The sequence below is a fragment of the Megalopta genalis genome, chromosome 16 (genome assembly GCF_051020955.1).
Source record: "Megalopta genalis isolate 19385.01 chromosome 16, iyMegGena1_principal, whole genome shotgun sequence".
NCBI classification, from domain to species: Eukaryota; Metazoa; Arthropoda; class Insecta; order Hymenoptera; family Halictidae; genus Megalopta; species Megalopta genalis.
The window spans coordinates 6362652-6385800 of record NC_135028.1 but is presented as its reverse complement, the minus strand read 5'-3'; the positions used below and the strand labels follow the sequence as shown (position 1 = coordinate 6385800).

At 34.8% G+C, this 23149-nt stretch overlaps 2 protein-coding genes and 1 long non-coding RNA gene across 6 annotated transcripts; 2 read left to right on the top strand and 1 right to left on the bottom strand.

The window, feature by feature from the left end:
- Positions 1-175: 175 nt before the first annotated feature.
- On the bottom strand, positions 176-17101 carry LOC117227643 (serine protease gd). Of its 4 annotated transcripts, none has more exons than XM_033483078.2 (7): positions 16924-17101; positions 16739-16839; positions 11206-11430; positions 5680-5845; positions 4429-4896; positions 3435-3811; positions 176-2323 (listed from the first exon to the last, which is right to left on the bottom strand). In XM_033483078.2, exons 2-7 carry the CDS (start codon positions 16823-16825, stop codon positions 2045-2047), a joined length of 1602 nt encoding a protein of 533 aa, XP_033338969.2. In that variant the 5' UTR covers positions 16826-16839; positions 16924-17101; the 3' UTR covers positions 176-2044. The 4 variants fall into 4 exon arrangements, with proteins under 4 accessions (XP_033338969.2, XP_033338977.2, XP_033338991.2 ...); XM_033483086.2 differs by having other exon boundaries at positions 16936-17101; XM_033483100.2 differs by lacking the exons at positions 16739-16839; positions 16924-17101 and adding an exon at positions 12363-12993.
- LOC117227671 (uncharacterized) lies at positions 4775-6511 on the top strand. The gene is made up of 2 exons (XR_004492123.2): positions 4775-4910; positions 5660-6511. It is a non-coding gene; the product is annotated as an uncharacterized LOC117227671 (long non-coding RNA).
- Positions 17102-17915: 814 nt separating the features above from the next.
- On the top strand, positions 17916-22917 carry LOC117227634 (spliceosome associated factor 3, U4/U6 recycling protein). The gene is made up of 6 exons (XM_033483066.2): positions 17916-18651; positions 19038-19219; positions 19307-20178; positions 20253-20883; positions 21144-21291; positions 21375-22917. Exons 1-6 carry the CDS (start codon positions 18213-18215, stop codon positions 21812-21814), a joined length of 2712 nt encoding a protein of 903 aa, XP_033338957.2. The 5' UTR covers positions 17916-18212; the 3' UTR covers positions 21815-22917.
- The last annotated feature ends 232 nt before the right edge of the window (positions 22918-23149 follow it).

The following is a 23149-nucleotide window of genomic DNA, read 5'->3' as shown; positions in this document are numbered from 1 at the left end:
AATCACAGGAGTCACAATCAGTTGTTACCAAGACTGTTGTTAGGTTTGCACGTGCAATTTGTCTAGGATTAGGAGCTTTACCCTCAGTATACTTCCATAAATCCTACCATTCTATCTTCGGTAGCTGTAATGGGCAGAGGACTAACGAAGGCATAGGAACGAAGATCTACAGCTGTGAGGTGAGTATTTCAGTTTAATATTGCACTTATATTACACTATCTTCTCACGCATTTGTTAAAAGAAGCAAAAGACTATTCTAGAACGCATATTATCGTTATCCGAGTAAAATTATCATTCAGTAATTACATACATGCGTAGTAGTATATTTCAAGAATAATTATTTTCGAACAATTATATGTTATTTCATTAGTCAACGTAACGAGTATATTTATAATTAATGATATAACAATGAGGGATATGTAAGATATGAAATCTACAATATACGTATTATACAGGGTGTCCCAAAAATGTCTCGCAATCCGAAAGTGGCGGGTTCCTCAGGTCATTTGAAGCAACTTTTTCCTTCACAAAAATTTTTTCCGAGGCACCATTAACGAGTTATTGACGAAAAACAGTGACCAATGAGAGGTGAGCTCGGCTGGCGCGAGGCGATCGAGCCAATGAGCGGAACTGAGCTTCATGCGCTGGTTGGCTGGGCCGCCTCGCGTCAGCCGTACTCGATTCTTATTGGTCACTGTTTTTCGTTAATAACTCGTTAACGGTGCCTTGGAGAAAATTGTTGTAAAGGAAGAAGCTGCTTCAAATGATCCGAGGAACCCGCCATTTCCGGATTGCGAGACATTTTTAGGACATCCTGTATTACTTAAGTCAGTTAAATATGCAAAATTACTTTTCAATGACTTTATTTTCAAACGTTGGCACAAAATTGCTTTCTCGTGTTATTTTTAACAACTAAATAACAAGAAGTTTCGTACGGGATATGTTCTACATTGCATTTCGAACTATTTTGAGCAGTCTATTTAAGTTGGATATGTTTATGTCCTAAAACAAAGCGTTCAAATTCTTCCTAAACGCAGCTGCAATTTTCGACCTCATATCGATCCGAACAACTTTATTCGCGACGTGACGGAAAACGACTTTTACTCTCCATTAAATCTAAATCTCTTTACGCTACAACTTACGTACAATATAGTATAAAACTTGTATAATAAAACAGTACGAAATCATCGATCGATCGATCTGTAATTGACTCGTTATCACTTACGCGTTACTCAAATGCCTTGTATAGTTACAGTGCTGGGTAAAATATTGTTGTAAATGAAACGAATAGCCTATTCTGTTCTAAGTAATACGTATAATTGCGTACAATGCGTGTACAACTTTAAAATTATAATATCTTATTTGTTGCAACAATTTTTTTAAATAACATCTAAGGATGGTATCTTATTTGAAAGAAACTGAAAGTGAGGTTTCATAAACCATAAAATCGTTTTCATTTAGTCTTACCAACGATATTGATTCTGTGTTCAAAGATAACAGTCTAAACGTCGATAATTTTTAGCGATGTATTTTATTACACATGAATAATTCAACTTAAATTATATTTACTTCGCTAAGTACAATAATTTCTCCCCAATTCGCGCACATAAATGGACAATTGGGGAAGAGGAGATACGATTATTCGTATCTCTTTCTCTCAAATTGTCCATTTTTGTGCGCAATCTAAACGCGAATCAGGGAGAAACTACTATAATTATGATTTCTTACACTATAAGAGCATCTTTTCTTTTACGTCAATTGTTAAGGTTATGTTTAAGTTACGTAAGGTTATGTTTCGAGCACATTATTCTTTGACGTTCAAATCGAAAATATCTGAACCAATTGCTTCAGATCACCAAGCTCAAAATCGTCTACTCGGCGTATTCTCCTTTCAAAGTTAAAATTTTATTATCTCAACTCCATAGTATTAAAAATATTCTCTTTTAATTTTGCCCAGCTCTGCGTAGTTAGCACAACTTATAAGAAGAAAAAAGAAAACGCTAATCGACTAGCATATTTACTATTACGGATGAGTGCACGGTTCCTATATTTGCAGGGAAAGTTGCTGGTATATCCAGTCCAAGTGTTTCGCGACGTCCACGTAAACAACGTAATGGGTGAGGTCGCAGGACATGTTAGTCTTGTCCAGGAATGACAGCGAGACAACACCTCGGAGGAAATAGCGATCAACGTTGGCCTCGTACAGGACAAAGCCGCTTCCGCTGTCGCCGTTGCAGGGACCGGTTCCGTTTCCTGAACCCGCGCAGAACGTTCGGTCCGAGGCTATGAACACGAACTCCTTCTTGCTGAAGAGGCAGGTGTCCTATAATTCGTTCGGACAATTAACAGCTTGAATTTTAATAGCTTTCGGTTTAATATCTTTTAAAACACGGCTTTCATTTTAACAAAAATTGTGCAGGTAAAATGCAAAACGGCAGCAACGTTAACACATTCGCTACAATTGTAGCGCACACTGTATATTGTATATACAGGGTGTCCCAAAGATGTCTCGCAATCCGAAAGTGGCGGGTTCCTCAGGTCATTTGAAGCAACTTTTTCCTTTACAAAAATTTTCTCCGAGGTACCGTTAACGAGTTATTAACGAAAAACAATTACCAATAAGAATCGGGTACGGCTGACGCGAGGCGGCCCAGCCAACCAGCGCACGAAGCCCAGTTCCGCTCATTGGCTCGGTCGCCTCGCGCCAGCCGAGCTCGCCTCTCATTGGTCACTGTTTTTCGTTAATAACTTGTTAATGGTGCCTCGGAGAAAATTTTTGTAAAGGAAAAAGTTGCTTCAAGTGACCTGAGGAACCCGCCACTTTCGGATTGCGAGACATCTTTGGGACACCCTGTATATACATATATTATTTTATGTATATTATTTTATATATATTATATATACATATATCATTGTAAGTATATTATTTTATGTATATTATATATTATAAATTATTCTTCGTTGCACGAAACGAATGAAATAAAAGAAACAGTCAAACAAAATCTGTAACTTCTGTAAATATCATATGTTACCATTTGAAATAATGACATCCACAAAATTAAATTGTTGTTATTCACGTGAAATACAAAATTGCGATCCTTACACACGTGTGACACTAGTAACGAACGTGTTAGACGAATTTTAATACCAAACGAGTAGATAATAGAACAAGATCTCTATTATTATTAATATTGTTTGTAATAAATAAAAACGAAATTTAGCAAAATCTAAAAATGTATGTAAGTGGAGACATATCAACACAGATGGTTTCGTTCTATTACAGACATTATTAAAGAAGAACAGTGGTTTAACTTTTTTGTATTCTAAAAATTGTATTATGAAAATAGTAATTAGGTAACGAACTACCTTTCAAAGGCAAAGAATCGCGAATAAAGACGAATTATACGAAGAAGGTACGTGAATCACAAATTTACCTGACTGACGATTGGAGTCCGGACCATTCGAGGTTCCTCTAGATACACATTCCCCAATTCGTCGCGGCCCCAACCCACCACGATTCCAAATCTGTTTACAACGAGATTCAACGACGGAGAGCCGGACCAAAGGCAAATTGGTTTAATTACGGGGCTATATTCGACGCTCGTTCGTAAAACCATTACGGCTATATCAGCATCGGCGCTGGCTTTCGACTTCCCAGAAGACTGTGCGTAATCAGGGTGAACCGTGTAGCCGGCCACTTCTCGATTCACCGATCCTGCCTCATCAAAGTCGAGCAGTTTGAAACGTCCTAACGACACCACCATTGCACCTATTGGTAGAGATGCTTTCTGGTACACGAAACAATGTGCGGCTGAAAAATTAAACGGAAACATCCATTTTTCCTGAGAATTTATATATTGTTTCTGAAAAATATAAATGCAATATTAGAGACAAATGTAACATATAGTAATACCGCAAGTACACCATAAATTGCAGTATACAGGGTGACTAAAAATTACTGTGCAAGCAAGAAATAGGTTCCTAAGGTCATTTGAAGTAACTTTTTCCTTTACAAAAATTTTCTCCGAGGCATCGTTTACGAGTTATTAACGGAATACAGTGACCAATGAGAAACGAGCTCGGCTGGCGCGAGACGGTCGAGCTAATGAGCGGAACTGGGCTTCGTGCGCTCGTTGGCTCGGCCGCCAAGCGCCAGCTGAGCTCGCCTCTCATTGGTCACTGTATTCCGTTAATAACTCGTAAACGATGCCTCGGAGAAAATTTTTGTAAAGGAAAAAGTTGCTTCAAATCACCTCAGGAATCCCCTGCTTTCGGATTGCGAGACATTTTTAGGACACCCTGTGCTCGCATAGATAACGAAGCGCATTTCACCAATTTCTTTCCTTCTTTCTTTTCGTCTCAATCTTTCGCCCGCTGCTGTACATCAGCTACTGCATTACAAACCATAAGAGACATCTATGAAAGTACCTGTAATAACATGATTGGGCGTCACAAGCGATCCTGCGCAGTGGAACTTGTATCGGGGCACTAAGACAAGAAATATCGCGGCCAGCCAGGGATATTCGCCGCGGTTGATTTTCTCACCCCCCGCGATCAAGAAATTAAAACCCGAAGCGTTGAAGCGGCCGCATTCCTGTTGAGTAACGAAGTCCACCACGTGTGGAACAGGTTGAATCGTCGGATCTGGTCTGGGCGTTGGTATTGACCAAGACGTCGGGGTCGGTTGAGGAACTGGACTCGGTCGAGGAACTGGGCTCGGTCGAGGCGGTGGAAAAGGTATAACTGGATCCGTATCTGGCGTAAGGATTTGCGACGGCGAGTCAGCTACATTCGGAAAGCCTGGACCGATGTTCCTGTCGTCAACGTTCAGGAGCGGGACACCCGGTGGATAGAGGGTGTGATTCAGAACGATGGATGTCACTAACTGTCCGGTTGCTGAAATGAGAAAGGTGATGGTAATTATGGCGTAAACTTCAAGACAAAAGAGGTTAATTTTTTGCAGTGGTCAAGTTGGTAATTGTTTTCGAAGAGAACGATTTCAATGACCTTGAAGAGTATAACAGTATTAATTAAGTAGTATAATATTATTAGTATAATATTAAGTAAGAAGAATTTAGTATAATAAGAAGAATATATATATATAAAAGAAGAGATATAGAAGAAGATACATAAGAATAACATATAATAAGAAGTATTTAGTATAATATTAAGTAAGTATAACATAATTAATAAATAAGATTATCAGCAATCTCTAATCGCATTAGCAATAGTTAATAATTCGCTAATGATAATAATCGCTAATAATTAGCATAAAATGTGGACAGAATTAATGTGAACGCAACGATTATTTGACATTTTTACATGACGCTGCATTGTTGTGTTAGCTTTGAACAACTCTTGCCAATTGCAAGGATGGCGAATTAGTGACAAATGAAAACAGTTGTTGGAACAATATTTAAGCCGAGGATGGGAGAGATATAATCGATACAAAAATACATCGATGTCAAAGGAGGGTATATTGTTTTACTAAAAAATCAACATAAATTGTATTTCTCCATAAAACAATGTTTCTACAACGAATACTGTATTTTTTTAAATGTAATTACCCGTGTTCACATTAATTCGCACAATACTATATGTTCTCAGAATTAACAACGAGCAGAAGACTGTAAACACGAAAATAATCTTCTGTTTCTAGGTGAAGAAGTGTTTACGTACCGTGTCGACCAATACAAATCTGAGCGCCGTTGAACCAAATCTCATTTAAATTTGGTAGTGGATCCGGAAGAGGAAAACGAACATTGTACATCAGGGGCCTGCCCTGTTCAACGGCTTTAACCGATTTATCTCTCGACTGCGCCAATTGCAGTCGGCCGACATATTTCTGAAATTCAATAACAAACGTCGAGGATTACTTTATTGAAATGACATTATCGGAAATCACTGCTTTTACAGAAACAGAATGCCCAAATTCAGGTTCAAAATGAAGCCTTGTTAGACGATCAAGTGAATCGCACAAGTCAAAAATTCACCCCATTTTAAAGTGTTGCGAAAGTACGGAGTTTTCAGTATTTTTAGCAACATTGAATTTATATTTATTTCTATTAATCCTCGGACTGTGGTTACCGGGGCAATTAAAATAATATTATAATATTATATAATATATTGTATTATAATATAATACAATAAATGCAATACAATAATATAATACAATACAATACAAATATAATCTGCAAAGATTATAAAATGTTATGTTAACTCATTATCTACTGCGATCATTTTATAATTTCCGAAAGTTTCGTGATGAAGATCTAATAATAATAATAAAATGATCTAATAATTTTGTTTAGGATTAAAATGTGGCAGGAGATTGTTTATACATTTCTCCTAACAATAATTGAAAAAAATAACAATAATTGAAAATTCTATTAACAGACTTTCGGTAGATAAAACGTTGACTATAGCGTTAACTATTTAAAATAAACATTAGTAAATAAATATAATCTGCATTGCATCAAACAGTTTTAAATAAAAATGTGCACGCGTCGAACGTTTTATTTCCATCATTTCCCTTTATTAATTGTGCTTCTGTGATCGTTGGATCCGCGTATAATGTTTACAGTATTTTTCTGTTCCACTCGCACCAATGTTCGCCGAGAAGAAATCTCAAAGACGTTCTTGCATTCTAAAAATGAAATGTTGCTTCAAGTGCGAGGAAAAATGCGAGTCGTTTTAATCGTTTATTCGTCGTATTGAACGACGTCACGGTTCTTTGTCTGCTGATCACGCGATACTCGGATTGGAAAATTGTACAGAATGTGTTCCGAAAACTTGCAGATCTTCCCAGAAACCTTGGAAAAATTACGACTCGAACAATAAACAGGCCAACAATGAGCACACATGATTCTACTATTAAAATGTGATTTGAATTTGAGTTACGTTTTATGAGCTCATTGCATTGTTAAGGCCCGTGAAATCCTGCGATCGAACGCTGTTGAATTTTGTTCGCTCTTGTTGCACAAAGCCAAAAGTTCACTTCAACAGTTTATAATCTTACTGCAAAATCCGAATTATACAAGGAATTGACTAATAATTTTTAAATAATCTAGTTACAATAATAATAGCCAAATTGTAAGATATACATTTTATCATGAAATAAGAATATTTCATACACAATTTGACGTACTTTTTCTTCTATTTTTTTATTAAAATTATATAATTAAATATAAATCTATTTTATTGTTAAATCAAATTGTTTTTATAAAATTGTGAGAAAATGTTGTGAAATGAGAAATATTTGTTCACCTTATTGAATATTCTTCTTCTCATTGTATCTACTTTATTAAAAAATAGCATCGAAATAATTATTACGATCTGGTGATTCAATTGATGATTTTTTCATTATAAGTTAGAGTAAACTTTTCTAATAAATCTTTTTACAATACCACGTGTATTTTTCGAGAAAATTGAGTTTCGAAAACAGAAGAATGCATCATAAACTACTAATTTGTATAAAAAGGAAATAAATATTATTATTAATGCTTCCAAAGCAAGAAACAACAAGTACATTATGTAACTTACATCGACTATTATTAATGCCATACACTGTGGCATCATTAGTGCACTGCCAACAGCATAAGTTGACAAACTATTGCAATAATTATGCGCGATTTTTTGAAGAAAACAGTAAAGAACGAATGTTTAATAAAGAATAAATTAACGATTTAATTATGCATTTGTCAATTTTTCTCCACACTAAAAATATAATTATAAATCGCAATGGAGACGATGCCATCTGAGAGGTGCACGATCAAACTCAGCAATGTCTTTCAGAATGTCTGAAGTCTGTACTGCATCGGCATTCATAACTCTCGAGAAAATACATATGTATGGATACAAGTAGAATTGCTCACAGAAACACCAGGAGACCAGTACAAGTGGGGAATCCCGAGTTCTCGATTGCAAACTATTGTTGCAATCGACCGTAAATCGACAAAAAAATAAAAAAGTGTAGTTTTAAAATGCTGTAATGGGAGCCCCGTTTAATCCAGGTTCTGTCAATGTTCTTCTAAATGTTATTTTAATCTCCCTCATTTTTTTTCAGGGAATTCATACAACGCAGTGCACTTCGTTACTGTTTTAGTAATAAATTAGAATACTTCTAGATTGGAGAACTATTGCTTGAGATTTTGTGTGAAATTTTTGTGTGTTTCTGGCGCGTTAAAATCGCAAAAAGTAAACACAATAAAATAGTATGGAAGAAATATGCGAGAGAGCAAAAACTGGTTTTAGTGAACTCTGGATTGTGCACATAAAAGGATCCTCTTGAGATCCTCCTTTTAAGAAATAATGTCTTTGCTGAAATAAAAGTGCTAAAGTTTTAAGGACAAAAACGCGATGAGAAGTAATAAAAAAAAATGACGATTCAGAAAAGAGAAACAAATTATAGTCTTTTTGATATATTTTGCATGAGAAAAGGAATAGATTCTCTCTCTTTCTCTCTCTCTCTCTCTTTCTCTCTCCTTCTCTCCATACTCTCTTTCTCTCTCGATCTCTCTCTTTCTCCTATTCTCTCTTTCTCTCTCTTTTTATCCCTTTCTCTCATTCTCTCTTTTTCTCTCTTTTTATCCCTTTCTCTCATTCTCTTTCTCATTCTTTCTCTCTCCTTCTCTCCTCTCTTCCTCTCTCCTTCTCTCTTTCTCTCATTCACTCTTTCTCCCTTTTTCTCTCTTTCTCTAATTCTCTCTCTTCCTCATTCTTTCTCTCACCTTCTATCTTCCTCTCTCTTTTTCTCTTCTCGCTTCCTCTCTCCATCTCCCTTTTTTTCTTTTTCTCTCTTTCTCTCATTCCCTCTTTCTCTTTCCTCTCTTTCTCGCTCTTTTTTTCTCTCTCTCTCTCTCTCTTTATCTCCCTTTTTATCTCTTTCTTTCTCTCTCTCTCTGCCCCTTTCTCTCTCTTTCTGTCTTTTTGCAATTAAAACAATGCAACATTATGACGAATCGAAAAAATCAATTTCGTTTTTTTATATAATATTTAAGTATGATCTACTGAAAACACGTGCCTAAAGTACTAACGTGATGTTAGGCTATTTTCTAATTGTTGAACAAAACGACGACTGGCTGAACCAAACGTGAAGTATATTAACAATACATAGAAAACAGTAGACAGAAAAACTGTACCTCGCCTAAGAAGTAGAGTGAATCATCTCGGAAAGATGCAATGACTATAACGTCGCGATGCATTATTTAAGCGTCGTACATTACCTGCGGATAATAATTAGACCAACAATTTGTAACTATCGCATCGGGGAACACTTACGGTGTCCCAATGATTCCAATTCGCAGAGCTTCTTCCGTAGGAATTTAAACGTTAAAAATCAATGGATATTTGAGCCGTTTATTTTGAAAGTGGCATAAGTCACTTTGTTTTTAAGTCGATATATTTAATATATATAATAGTTTATAATAGTTTAATATATAATAGTATATATTAATTAGTATATATATAATATAATAATATAATAGTATATATTAGTTAGTATATATATATACATAATATAATAATATAATAGTATATAATATATAATAGTTTATAATAGTTATTTAATATATATAATAGTTTGCGTTTTAAGACGTTTAAAAATATGGATGCTAACTTTCGAGAAGATTTACTTGTATTTGTTATCTCAGGATACTGATATTTTTCTCGGTATAAATAATTTCGTGTAAACATTAAAAAATCACCGCTTTTCATTACGGTAAAGTGACTTATGCCATTTTCAAAATAAACGGCTCATTTGTTGATCGACCATTAATAATTTGATTATTAAAGCAGACATTATAGGTAGCGTAATATTATAAAATTGTTTGTGTATGATAAATTTTGACATTTGCTTGCTCGTGTGCGAGGTACGTAAACTTTGAACTTACATAGCGTTTTCCTCGAACGATATCTCAATTGGCTTTTTTTTAAATTATCCTCGTCAACTGTGAATAAATTGACACATCGTTCTACGTACTTATTAGAATTACTACATTTAAGTGTGGAAAAATTAAAAAAAAAAAGATAATATTGACTACTACTTTTATTCCTGATTCCTGTTTGAAGTCTAACGTTTTTATAAAAATTACAATTGACAGACAAGTTCGATTAAAACTACATCAATATAAATCACAGGAAAGTGATTTAACTTGTCTCAGTTTAACAAAGCGTGACCGAATCGTGACGCGATTCACACTAGATTTACGAGACCCGTGAAAATGACGTAATTTTTTTTTCATTTACGATTACTCATGTATCGTAAAGATACATTTATGAGTTATTCATTCAATTTATTATATGAATGAACGTCTTATTGTTACTTTTATAAACTAATATAAAACAGCTGTTTTTTTGTGCTCCGAAAATCTAGTGTTAAACATGCGAGAGAAATACTCAAATGCTAAATAAATTGATTCGAAGGTCACAATGTCGTCGGCCCTTAGCACCAGAATTACCGAATCGTAACCACAACCAACGAATATTGTTTTTCTTTTAAGTAAACTGCGGATCTTTTTATGCAAAATAATCATTTTCTGCACCAGCTGCAAGAACTAAACAGCGAATATAGACAGTCCTATCTCCCTTTAGCAATTCCAGTAGGTTCACAATAACACATTAGCGTCCTTTTGCTTGGTCTTCATATTGCTTTAAATGTCACGCAATCTTTCGGTAATGCATTAAATCCGCAGCCTATTTATAATTATAATTTCTGTAATGTAATGTAATGTAATGTAAATATAATGTAATGTAATGTAAACGAAATGTAATGTAATTTAATGTAAATGTAATGTAATGTAAATATAATGTAATGTAACGTAATGTGATGTAAATATAATGTAATGTAACGTAATTTGATGTAAATATAATGTAAATCATATAAATGAAATGTAAATGTAATGCAATGTAATGTAATGTAATGTAAATGTAATATAATATAATGTAAATGTAATGTAAAATGTAATGTAACGTAATGTAATGTAAAGTAAATGTAATGTAATATAAATATAGTGTAATGTAAATGTAATGTAATGTAAATGTAATGTAATGTAACGTTAATGTAATGTAAATGTAATGTAATGTAATGTAACGTTAATGTAATGTAAATGTAATGTAATGAAAGTATAAAATATGTGAAATGTAAAATATAACCTTGACAAATAAACTAATTCTACTGGAAAAATAGTATTTTTGGAACTCCATTACCGTGGGCAACGCAACAGCAATGCTCAAACTGACGCTGAGTTGCAAGGGCACTCCCTTTGGTGGCACTGGTATCTGAACGCGTCCGGTGAATTCGTTCGTGTCGTCGTTGTGAATGTATCGGAAGTAATCGGGAATGCAGCTAGTCGGATCAGCCGCTTCGACGAACGACCGAAGGAAGCTCACCAGCAGCACGCTCTTGATAATCAGCGTGATCATTCTGGAGTTCTGCAGAACGGGATAACAAGCTTTCGATTAAAATGCTCCAAAGCGTGGTCTAACGATCAACGAGACCGCTTAATGTTGGATCGCGGGTGGACCTGGACGTCGGGACAAGTTCCGCGATCTTTATTCAGAAATCGAGACGACGGAATTAGGCGCTTCGACCGTGTATATCGATAGATAAAATGATATACAGTAATGTCTCTCTAATTGACGCTCAGATTGTCCACAAATATGGACAATTTGGGGAGAGGAGATACGATTATTCGAGCCTTGCGGTTTGTTTTTATAGTTAAAATTATAATAAAAATATATATAATTGTAATAAAATTATAATATAGAATAATAATATTTCGTAATATTTTTTCGTCTCATTTCAAGCAATAACAAAATTTAAAGAATAAAGCATTTCAGTCATCGACTAGTAGACTAGTTCCTGTATCATCTAAAAAAAAATTCAAATCATTTAGTCGACTGCCAAAAATAGTTATTACGTTTCAAAAGTTGTACCAACACTTTTGTGGGCCACTGTATGTACAGTGGGTAACGAAAGTATTCGAACACTAGTATAACTTCGACTTCTAGGCCATATATACAGACGGCCGTGCCTAAGACACGCGTGAACATAAATTGTTATCTAAATTCGTTAACGCATCCGAAGAAATTCGTTGTTGCACGTTTCGCTGCAACTGTGGACGATTTCACAACGCGATAACCGTGAACGACGACAGACTGTTCCCCACCGGTGTTTGCGATTTTCATTAAAAAAATCCGGAATCACGCGTGCTCGGACGTCCGGTCGTGTCCGAGCTGCTAAGAAAACTCGGCGAAGTTCGCCGCTTTATTGGCGAAGACCCGCGACGAACTTGTTTCCGCCGCGGGTCGAGGCTCGACGTCCTTCGACATTACCAACCTTGAACAGCTTAGAGGCACGCTACCTTGTCAGCTTTCCCGTCAAGCACTCATTCATTGTTTCTCGCTTTCATCGTTCACTATTTACATATAATATTACGATTTCTTCCGTCGCTACGGTTGGAGCCAGACGAAATCTGACGAAGCTTGAGCGTAGCATAGAGTTCACTGTGGCACTCTACAAGAACACAAAGCACACGCGTGACACTGTGCCGAACGAGAGACCGATGAATCGATCCGGAGATCGATCCGAAATTCCGCCGGCGTAGTTCGCGCGTTACCCGCGCAACAAAATCTTACGCGCGAGAGGTTAGATTGTTCCCTGATCGAAGATGTGACTCGGATCGCACTGTATCCTTTCCGCCGTTGCACTCGACTGTGCCCGCCACCGGCTCGTCCCGGAGCATCTGATCCGACGACAGCCGTCTCGATCGGTACAGGTTTAACCGTCGACCGGTTTGCGAAAAAACCTGCCCAGGAATACCAGCGATGGGCCACTGGACGCGTCCTTGCGCCGCGGCGCCGTTGCAAAAGTGTCGCGGTGTAGTGGGGTACGCGACGACGGTGCTTCTTCGCCTCGGATCGTTCCATTGGCATCGCGCGGATGCGGCATCGACGTGCGAAGAACCCAGCGAGATAAAGAAGAGGAAGCGGTCTGACGTCTTTCCCGCGCGACACGGTGCCACTACCACTTTCCCACTTGACCAGCTCATTTGTATGAGAAAACAGCCGTTCCCGAGCGGCGCGGTACCGCAGGACGAAGAAAAAGGAGGCGGTCGAACGCCTTGCGCGGGATCGGACTTTCAGGGGTCCTCTCTTCGCCGGTCCGATCTCGATGGATACTACTAGAAACGTTCTCTTGCTGCGCGCTATGCTTTTTTTGTAATTTAAGCTGTATAGTAAATAAAATATATAATATATATATAATAATATATGCAATAAATTATACATAATATATAATAATATATATAATATATAAAATATATTATATAATATATATAATAAATTATATATAATATGTAATAATTTATAATAATATATAACAAATACTCATAATAATATGTAATAATATATATAATAAATTGTACATATAATATACAATAATATATATAACAACTTATACATGATATAAAATAACACAAATAATAAATTATTTATAATATAATAGCGCTGCATACACATTCTCAAAAAAATTATACTGTGCGTAACTATTTTAAATAATGACATAAAATAAATTTGATGACCAGACTGCGGATTTAATTCCTTCAATAATCGAAACTGTTGCATAAAATTTAAAACAGTGAAATGATTCGAAGGACTCGTGTACTAATTTCAACTTATTTTGCACAAAAATTTGCAGTTCCGGTGAAATACAAAATCTCACTTAGTCGTTACCTAGCAAGTCCACTTCCGACGTCTTTATTGAAATTTTTGTTGACATTTTTTGATCGTTGAAAAAACATACCCAGTTTGTGAATTATAAAAATACTTGGCAAACGAAAGTTAGTGTTGCGACTGAACCACGAATCTTCGCGCAAAATACAAATTTTTGTAGGTAAATTGTGTGAAATGTGAGTTAAATAGAAATGTATTTCTTTTGTTAACGATTTTAATAAAAATTCAGAAGAATTTCTAATCTCTATAAAAATACTCCGACTATTCAGCCTATAACTACTGTACCATACGCCTAATAGATTAGATCATTTTTTACCTTTGAAGTTGAATAACTTGCAATTCGAGCGATATAAATTGTCAATGCAACGTGTATATATAATGACACAAAGAATCTTGCCGTTCGGCATGAATGAGTTTTCATTAGTATTAATAGATTCGTTATGAGGAATTCATTAAGAATTAACCTTTACCTCGGCTGGTGTTTTTATGAATGGATGGAGCAATACAAGTGGTTATTGTCCGAAGATGAAAACAATTTGAGCTTGAGTCTAAAAAGTTGATGTCTCTTTTATTTTCTTGCGGATTATTACTGTTCAACGCGCGTTAAGCGCGGAGCCGATTTTGCTGGGTTTTGCAAGAGCAAATACTAGAAACCGATGACTGTCTCTTGTGGTTTTATTATCCGGACGTACGATACGTTGTTGAACACCTTATCATTTCAGATCACAACATTTCGATCGAAGTTCTATTACATAGAATTGCTAGCTACTAATCACAATTACATCTGCATTGTGTGGTCTATCCTATGCGAAATTATTCACCTATTAGCAGGCGACTGCGAATTTATAACCGTACGTGAATAACATAATGTTGTAAGAGCAAATACTAGAAACCAATGATATTGTTTCTTGTGGCATTTTTATCCGGACGTATACGATTCGTTGCTAAATATCTTATCTTTTCAAATCACAAAATTTAAAGTTTACTTCCTAGTATTTTTGTTTGGTTTCTAGTATTTGCTCTTACAACATTTTGTTATTCACGTACGATTATAAATTCGCAGTCACCAGCTAATAGGTGAATAATTTCGCATAGGATAGACCACACAATGCAGATGTAATTGTGATTATTAGCTAGCAATTCTATGCAATAAAACTCTTCGATCAATTCTGCGAATTTCTTGTTTTAGGTTTCATTACATAACTCGCGGTGTATATTTCAGTCTGTGCATGACAACAGTAAAATAACAATAGTAAAATTAATAAAAACTAATAGTTAATTACTTTTACGTTTGATGAAAGAAAGCAATTTTATTTTATTCAAATTACGTACCGAAATGAGCAGCTACTATACGAAAAATTTTGATGGAAAAAGTGTTTATTATTTAAGCGAAGCTATTAATCGGGAAATGTATGCCTAATTAAACCTATCAAAATCCACTCTAACAGGATCAGAACATCCCAATCCAAATCTTTAACTTAAATCTTTAACTTAAAGCTTATCTTAAAACTTTAATCGACAGAAAATGTATAACATTTCTATACAAATTTTTTGATAGATAAAATATAATATTAATAAATAATAACAATTGGCAAGTATAATTAATACATGTTTAATATAATATTTAACACGATTTTACTAGCGTTTCGGCAACCACAAAAAAATTATACTTAATTGTTAATGTAACATTTCTGATGAAATGATAGATAGATAGATAACTGATAGCTTTGCTGTTAATCCAGGTACTAATTTTACAATTAATTGTGTAACGTAAATTAAAACGACGAAACTCATGTAATTAGTGGAACCTGACAGTCAATTTGTCATTTTGCTATTATTCCAAGTACTTGTTTCACAATCGAGTCGTTAATCTTTCAGATCGGTCATCAAACTCGTGAAACTGAGGCTACAATCGTTTTTTATTCAACGTTTAAAAAGCTGTACTTCCCCGGGCGAAATGCTTGCCATAACTGGTTTTCGTCACTTTCGATGCAATCCAACGAGCATGTCGGGAATCCCTGCTGACATGCGAGCACAATAAAACCAAATTGTCTACGTTCAACAAGGAAACGAGGAGAAGTAGCAACCATTTTGTAGTCGAAATTTATTCCAGGACACGTTCGACTTCCACAATATTTAATTGTACAGCGAACTTATCCAAATTTTTGCACACGAATTACCGTTGTTAAACGATTTATAATTTACAGTACGAATTCACAGAAGTACAAGCGTGAATATGATCAAATAGAAATGTCTACTATTCAAATTTATGTAAATATGTGTGTGTGAAAAATTAAGACATTTCTCAAATATGTCAAACAAGCTTATAAAACTGTTATTTTTACTTTCTAACAACCATAAAAATGATGAATTTCATGCATTTATATAAATATGAAAAATTAAATTAAAGCTTTCTCAAATATATCAAACAAGCTTATAAAACTGTTACTAATAACTATAAAAATGATGAGTCAAATGCATTACCAATTTTTACATTATTTATTACGAAACGTTTACTAACACTACCAGCAAAATTCAAACTTTATGAGACGATTTAAATAATATATAATTATTATATAATAATATAATACATTTGGGACAGTAGAACCTGTTTAATTTCTACATATGAATATTCATAAGATGTAATTGACAGTATGATTTTTTAGATTATGTTATTTAAATGATCGATGAACCAGGATTCACAACTCTCGGACATTTTGAATCGATACATATCGAAGACAATATAATGTAAGATTAATTACATTAAACAACCTGCGTACGAAGTGCGATTCATTCGTAATATAATTAATAATTACAACTTATAAACTGCTCGAAAATATTTTCTTATCCAATCGTAGATGGATAAGAACTGTTACATTTTTGAAACTAGGGCTGTAAAATTTGTCTCGCCAGCGGAGCATACGAGGATATATAAAAAATATTATTGTTACGCTGATGAGGGTTACAGCAGGTAGGGTAGAAGAATATGCTGAAGAGTACTACTTACCACGTCATTTCTACCAATACTCTCCGTTACGCCGTCGAAAAAATATTTACACAGTGTCAAAGGTTTTACTTCACGGAAGATAAACATTTGTTGAACAAAATCTGCGGACGAGAGCAAAGTACATATCATTAAGTACAGCGGTTGTAAGCCGAAATTCGCTGCACAAGGACGCATTCAAACCTCACCTGGCCACGTACATCGTATCTCTGAGCATATTTTAAGGGCATCCAGCGCCGGTTCGAGCAGCTCCTGGACCACTTGACAAGCTTCCGATTTCCTTTCTCACGACCTTTTTCCACTATTCCTGTGCATAACATCGTCGCATATTTGAAACGAACGATCGTGTTTGATTCGCGATTGATACGATCCATTTAGATGCGGATCGATCGTGAACAATTTACATCGCGCAGAATGTGTCACGTTTGGGGTGGGAGGGGGAGATTGTTTGGATGCCACAGTGGTTAATTTATGTCGAAATTCGAATCGTAAACAGTGAAAGTACGGGCTCTTTCGGGGAATCCAGACGTAAGTATAGATCATTATCAAATCATATTTATTATCGATTATAAATATATACTAAAGAAACAAAGAAATTTGAATAATAATAATAAATATATATAATAATATATAATAATAAATATATATTTACATATATAATAATTTATATATGTAATAAATATAATTTTATTATATATTTCCATATATAATTATATAATATATAAATATATAAATATATGTATATAAGTATATATATGCATATTCGATTATTATCGATTATAAATATAAATCTTCTATTGGAAATTTCAATTATTATGCTTTATATTATAGTCTTACGAAGATAGTTTCAATTAATAGGTCAACTTTGTTTAAAGAAAATGTATTCAGACTTAACCTTATTTAGGTTATTATTATCATGAAATTTATAAAACTGGATTAAATATATATTTATAGTATATGTTGCATCAGTCAATCAAAAGAGAGCAATTTCCGCTACGTATACTCGCTAATGGAGCGCGTTGCGGTCGGAGAGTCTTGTAAAATCATTGTATACTATCGTTATGATATACATACAGTAATGGAATCTACTCCTGCACGCTTATCTTATTCCCTAAGCTGGCACGTATATCCTTACTATTTTACTGCACATCCAATCTGCAGTGAACTCAGTCTCAGCAGTGAATCGTCGGCTAATCAGAACAAAGAAAATTTCTATATTGACCCTCACTAACGCATCAAACTGCGGCCTGAAGATGTGCAGGAGTAGGACCCATTCAGATGTTGCATGTGTATACATGCACACATACATATATAAAAATATACGTCATACATAAAAAACATCTAAACATAACCCTCGAAGATTGAAGATTGTTGACGTGCAGTGTCCATGAAATTTTCATAACTGTTCGTTATAATTACAATACGTTACGTACTATAGAAAACTTTATTGTGAAAAGTGAAACTTATTTTACCAAGGATGGAGGAAATGGATATAGGAAGTGAAGAGAATAATGATAACATATCGTGCGACGGTCAAGTTGACAAGGAAGAGGATTCAAACATGATCGAAAACGAAGCTGATGAGAATGAAAATAATGATTCTGCTAATGATCAGAATGAAGATGACGATGACGACGATGATGAAGATGCCGACGAGGCAGAAGTTAAAGTTTTGGAAGCTTCTCTTGTTCAAACACCGTATGATTATGCAAGCCATGTAGCGCTTATTAATAAATTGCAAAAAATGGGTGAATTGGAACGACTACGTGCTGCCAGAGAAAATATGAGCTCCAAGTATCCCTTGAGCCCTGATCTCTGGTTGTCCTGGATGCGTGATGAGATTAAGCTGGCTACAACTCCGGAACAGAGAGCAGAAGTGGTCAAATTATGTGAAAGAGCCGTCAAAGACTATCTTTGTAAGTTCCATCTTTAAAAGCATTTCATTTGCTTTTTTAATTTTCATTACAGTGACTACTCGCTCATTGCATAGAAACAGGATGAAAACTACAGGCGATAGACAAGGTTTCTGCAATGAGTGAGGTTTCCAATACATCACAGAAATATAAAATAATATGTAGTAATTATAACACTATATGTGTGTATGGTCCTTATTTCCATACTACTGCAGTTTCCTATTACAAAGTATCGTCCCCATCCTGTATTGACAAAATGCAATAAACAAGGTTCGTTGTCCTGAATGGGCATTTGACCAAAAGTGAAACGAGCGACTCGTCACTGTATTTTCTTTACTTGTGTTACATGCACGACTTTCATAACATTAAAAATAAATCTACTGTTATAGCTGTAGAAGTATGGTTGGAATACTTACAGTTTAGTATTGGTAATATGGGAACTGATAAGGATGCAGCAAAAAATGTTCGACAATTGTTTGAGCGGGCATTAACTGCAGTTGGATTGCACACTATTAAGGGTGCGATAATATGGGAGGCATTCAGAGAATTTGAAGCTGTTTTATATGCATTGGTAAGTACAAAAGGTTAAGTTGAGTACAAGATATTTTCAATGTAATAATGAAAATATGATATACTTAGTTTTTATATATTTTATTAGATTGATTCCTCAAATGAAGCTGAAAAAAAGGAGCAGCTGGAACGTATTGGAAATTTATTCAAAAGACAATTAGCTTGCCCTCTTTTAGACATGGAAAATACTTATGAAGAATATCAGACTTGGCGTAATGGAGATGGAGCAGAGGCTACTTTTGATGACAAAATTGTAATCGGAGGATATGAAAGAGCTTCAGCTAAACTTAATGATCGTTTACCCTACGAAGAGAAAATTGTCTCCTCACAGGCTGAAAGTGAACTGTTAGATGCATACAAAGCATATTTACTTTATGAAAAACAAAATGGTGACCCAGGACGAATAACTGTTTTATATGAAAGAACAGTTACCGATTTAAGTTTAGAAATGTCAATTTGGTTTGATTATCTTACATATTTGGAAAATAACATCAAAATTGAATCTATCATGGACCAGGTATATCAAAGAGCATCAAGAAATGTACCCTGGTGTGCAAAGATTTGGCAGAAATGGATAAGGTCGTCCGAGAAATGGAATAAACCAGTAATAGAAGTTCAAACAATATTAGAAAACGCTTTAACAACCGCTTTAACCCCGGATGATTATCGAGATTTGTGGATGACGTACCTGGAATACTTAAGACGAAGAGTTGATCAATCTTCGGATGAACAAAAACAATTAGAAGTATTATGTAATACATTTAACAGAGCATGTGAACACTTAGCAAAATCTTTTGGTTTAGAGGGAGATCCTAATTGTGTGATATTACAATATTGGGCAAGAACTGAAGCTATACACGCTAATAACATGGAAAAGGCTAGGTCGCTATGGGCTGATATCTTATCACAAGGGCATTCTGGTACTGCATCTTACTGGATGGAGTATATTTCACTAGAAAGGTAACTTTATATCATTTTGGATTAATATAACAACAAATAATGTTTTTTAATTGCATAGTTTTGTTAATATACAGGTGTTACGGAGATACTAAACATTTAAGAAAGCTGTACCAAAAAGCCCTAAACTCTGTAAAAGATTGGCCAGAAAGTATTGCGAACTCATGGATAGATTTTGAAAGGGATGAAGGTACATTGGAACAAATGGAACACTGCGGGTCCCGGACGCAAGAAAAGCTAGAGAAGATAGCTGAGGAAAGACAGAAATCACAGCAAACAGTTAATCATGAACTGTCACCATCGCATAATAAGAAAGCTTATAAGAGAAAAATGGACGAAACTGGGAAATGGAAGAATTTAGGAACGTCCCCATCCAAAATTACAAAAATTGAAACGGTAACGAAACCAAAAGTAAATCAAAATCGTTTGAATCTTGAGAAAAAAGTCGTTAGTGATACTGAGGAACATAAACCAAAGATTGCTCCACCGCCTGGTTTCAAAGCACCAGAAGAAAATCAAATGGATATAGACAACTCTGAACAAGTTGACGATAAAATAACCGTTTTCATAAGTAATTTAGACTACACTGCAACGGAACAAGAGGTCAGAGATGCTTTACAACCGGCTGGACCGATTACGGCATTTAAAATGATACGAGATTACAAAGGGCGTAGCAAAGGATACTGCTATGTGCAATTAAATAGCACGGTATGACACGTTGCTTCTATATGTATACATGTATATTACGGAATTTTAGTATACAAAACATATACCTACGTATACAATGTAGCATATGAATTGAAGGTCATTAAGAAAGAGTAATAGGTAGCGCTAAAAGAAATACTTTTCGCTTAATATATTTATTTTACGGCAATGCTGTGACTACATTTAATTGTTGCTGAACATTCGCGCATTATCCTCTATCACATTTTATCCAATTAATTTGTAATAAAATTCTATTTTTAAAGGAAGCAGTTGAAGAAGCTTTAAAATTAGACAGAACTCCTATAAGAGAACGACCAATGTTTGTGTCAAGATGTGATCCCAACAAAACTACAAGGATGCCAGGATTTAAATACAGCTCTACTCTGGAAAAGAATAAGCTGTTTGTTAAAGGTATATTTTTTTTAGTTGTAGAATTTTGTCAATGTAAGCTGTATTTTAACGTGGTTTTGAATATATTTTTTTTAATCAAATAGGTTTACCTCTAACAATGACGAAAGCAGAGCTTGAAGAAATCTTCAAGGTTCATGGAACATTAAAGGAAGTTCGTATAGTTACTTACCGTAATGGTCATTCAAAGGGGCTGGCTTACGTAGAATACGAAGATGAAGCTAGTGCCGGTAAAGCTCTCTTGGCCACTGATAGCATGAAAATCGGCGATAAAGTTATTAGCGTAGCTATAAGCCAACCACCTGAACGAAAGAAGGTTCCAGCAACTGTGATACCTCCGGTTAGATCTTTAGGTAGTAGCACAGTAAGCAGAACTACATTTGGCATGCCTAAAACATTATTGTCTATGGTGCCACGTACTGTTAAAACTGCTGCTACTAATGGCGGTGTAAACACAGCCACAAATGGCGTTACACAAAAATTGAATAATCAAGACTTTAGAAACATGTTACTGAATAAAAAATAATTTACCGTTACATATTTCGTTCTCTAAAACCTTATTTATGCGAATTGATAAGTTGAATACATGAAGTATGTCCGACTTAAATGTATGCATGCGGTTGTTCTTCCAAGTTTTAATAAAAGTAAAAATGTTTCGGATAAATATTGTGTATAATATCAAGAGGGTCACTTCGTGATTATAATTATTGGATTTTGCAATGTTCTTGGAGTGTTTTGTAAGTGTTACATTCAAATTGAGACCACACAGCTATTTGAAACAGTCTTTTGCATTTTTAATACCTTGAACAATAATCATATGTATACATTTAAACTGGATTCACCGTGTACAATATAGAATGAATCACCTCAGTTAAAAATAATTTGATTAAACAAAGATTGTATGGAGGACTATGCTACTTTCCAGGTGGATGTATTTAGATAATTTGAACTGAGATTTTTTTTTTATTCGTGCATTCATTAAAAACTACCCAGGATCTCCATGCCTACATGTAGTAGTGGGAAAGCCATGGCGATCTCGTGCAGTGGAAGGTCAGAGCTTTCTCTTTAGCCAATTACTTTGTGTTGTTATTATTGTTCAGTGTAATTACGTCATTACCTTCAATACAAATACGACTTTCAAATTTTATGGCTACAGTGCGATAGTTTTGAGATCTCCCGATTGTCTCTCTGTCTCTACGGTATAATATTGCTGCAATCTTCTATTCCACCGAAAAGGTCTTCACAAATGGATAGTTGTAATTTTTTAGTGAAATTATTTCGAATGTTTTTGTTTACAAACGGAAATATTTTTCGTAGTTGCCCTTAACACTTTATTCACCGGCGATGATTTTATACTACTTTTATTATCAACAATTAACAATCGAGGATTGATTAGTCAATTTTTCAATAACAACAGTATTTTCTTTTGTAAGCTATTAACATATATTTTAAGTAATAGTCCTTTTTTAGATTCTATAATAACACTAAGTTGTTTCGAGGAAAATTATTAAGCGTCTTTTAGACATAGCACAGTTATCAAAAAATTTAATAATAAGCTCCTAATAAACGTAGCGTCGATGTCGCAATATGTTTATTATTTACTTATAATAAAGTTTATTATTTCTGTAATTTAATCTTTATTTCAAAACACAGTTTAAAAACGTTCTATCTGGAGATGGCCTTCAAGTCTCCAAAGCATATTCACCTGAGAAAAGGTTTTGTTGACCACATCAGAGAGCATTCCTACGAGATTACGTAATTAATCCGTTCATAATGTTAATTTTTCAAGTAATTTATCTTACAAGGCCGTGTATGTACTGTCAGAAAGTTTTAAATTTATATTATTCAAGATGAATACATA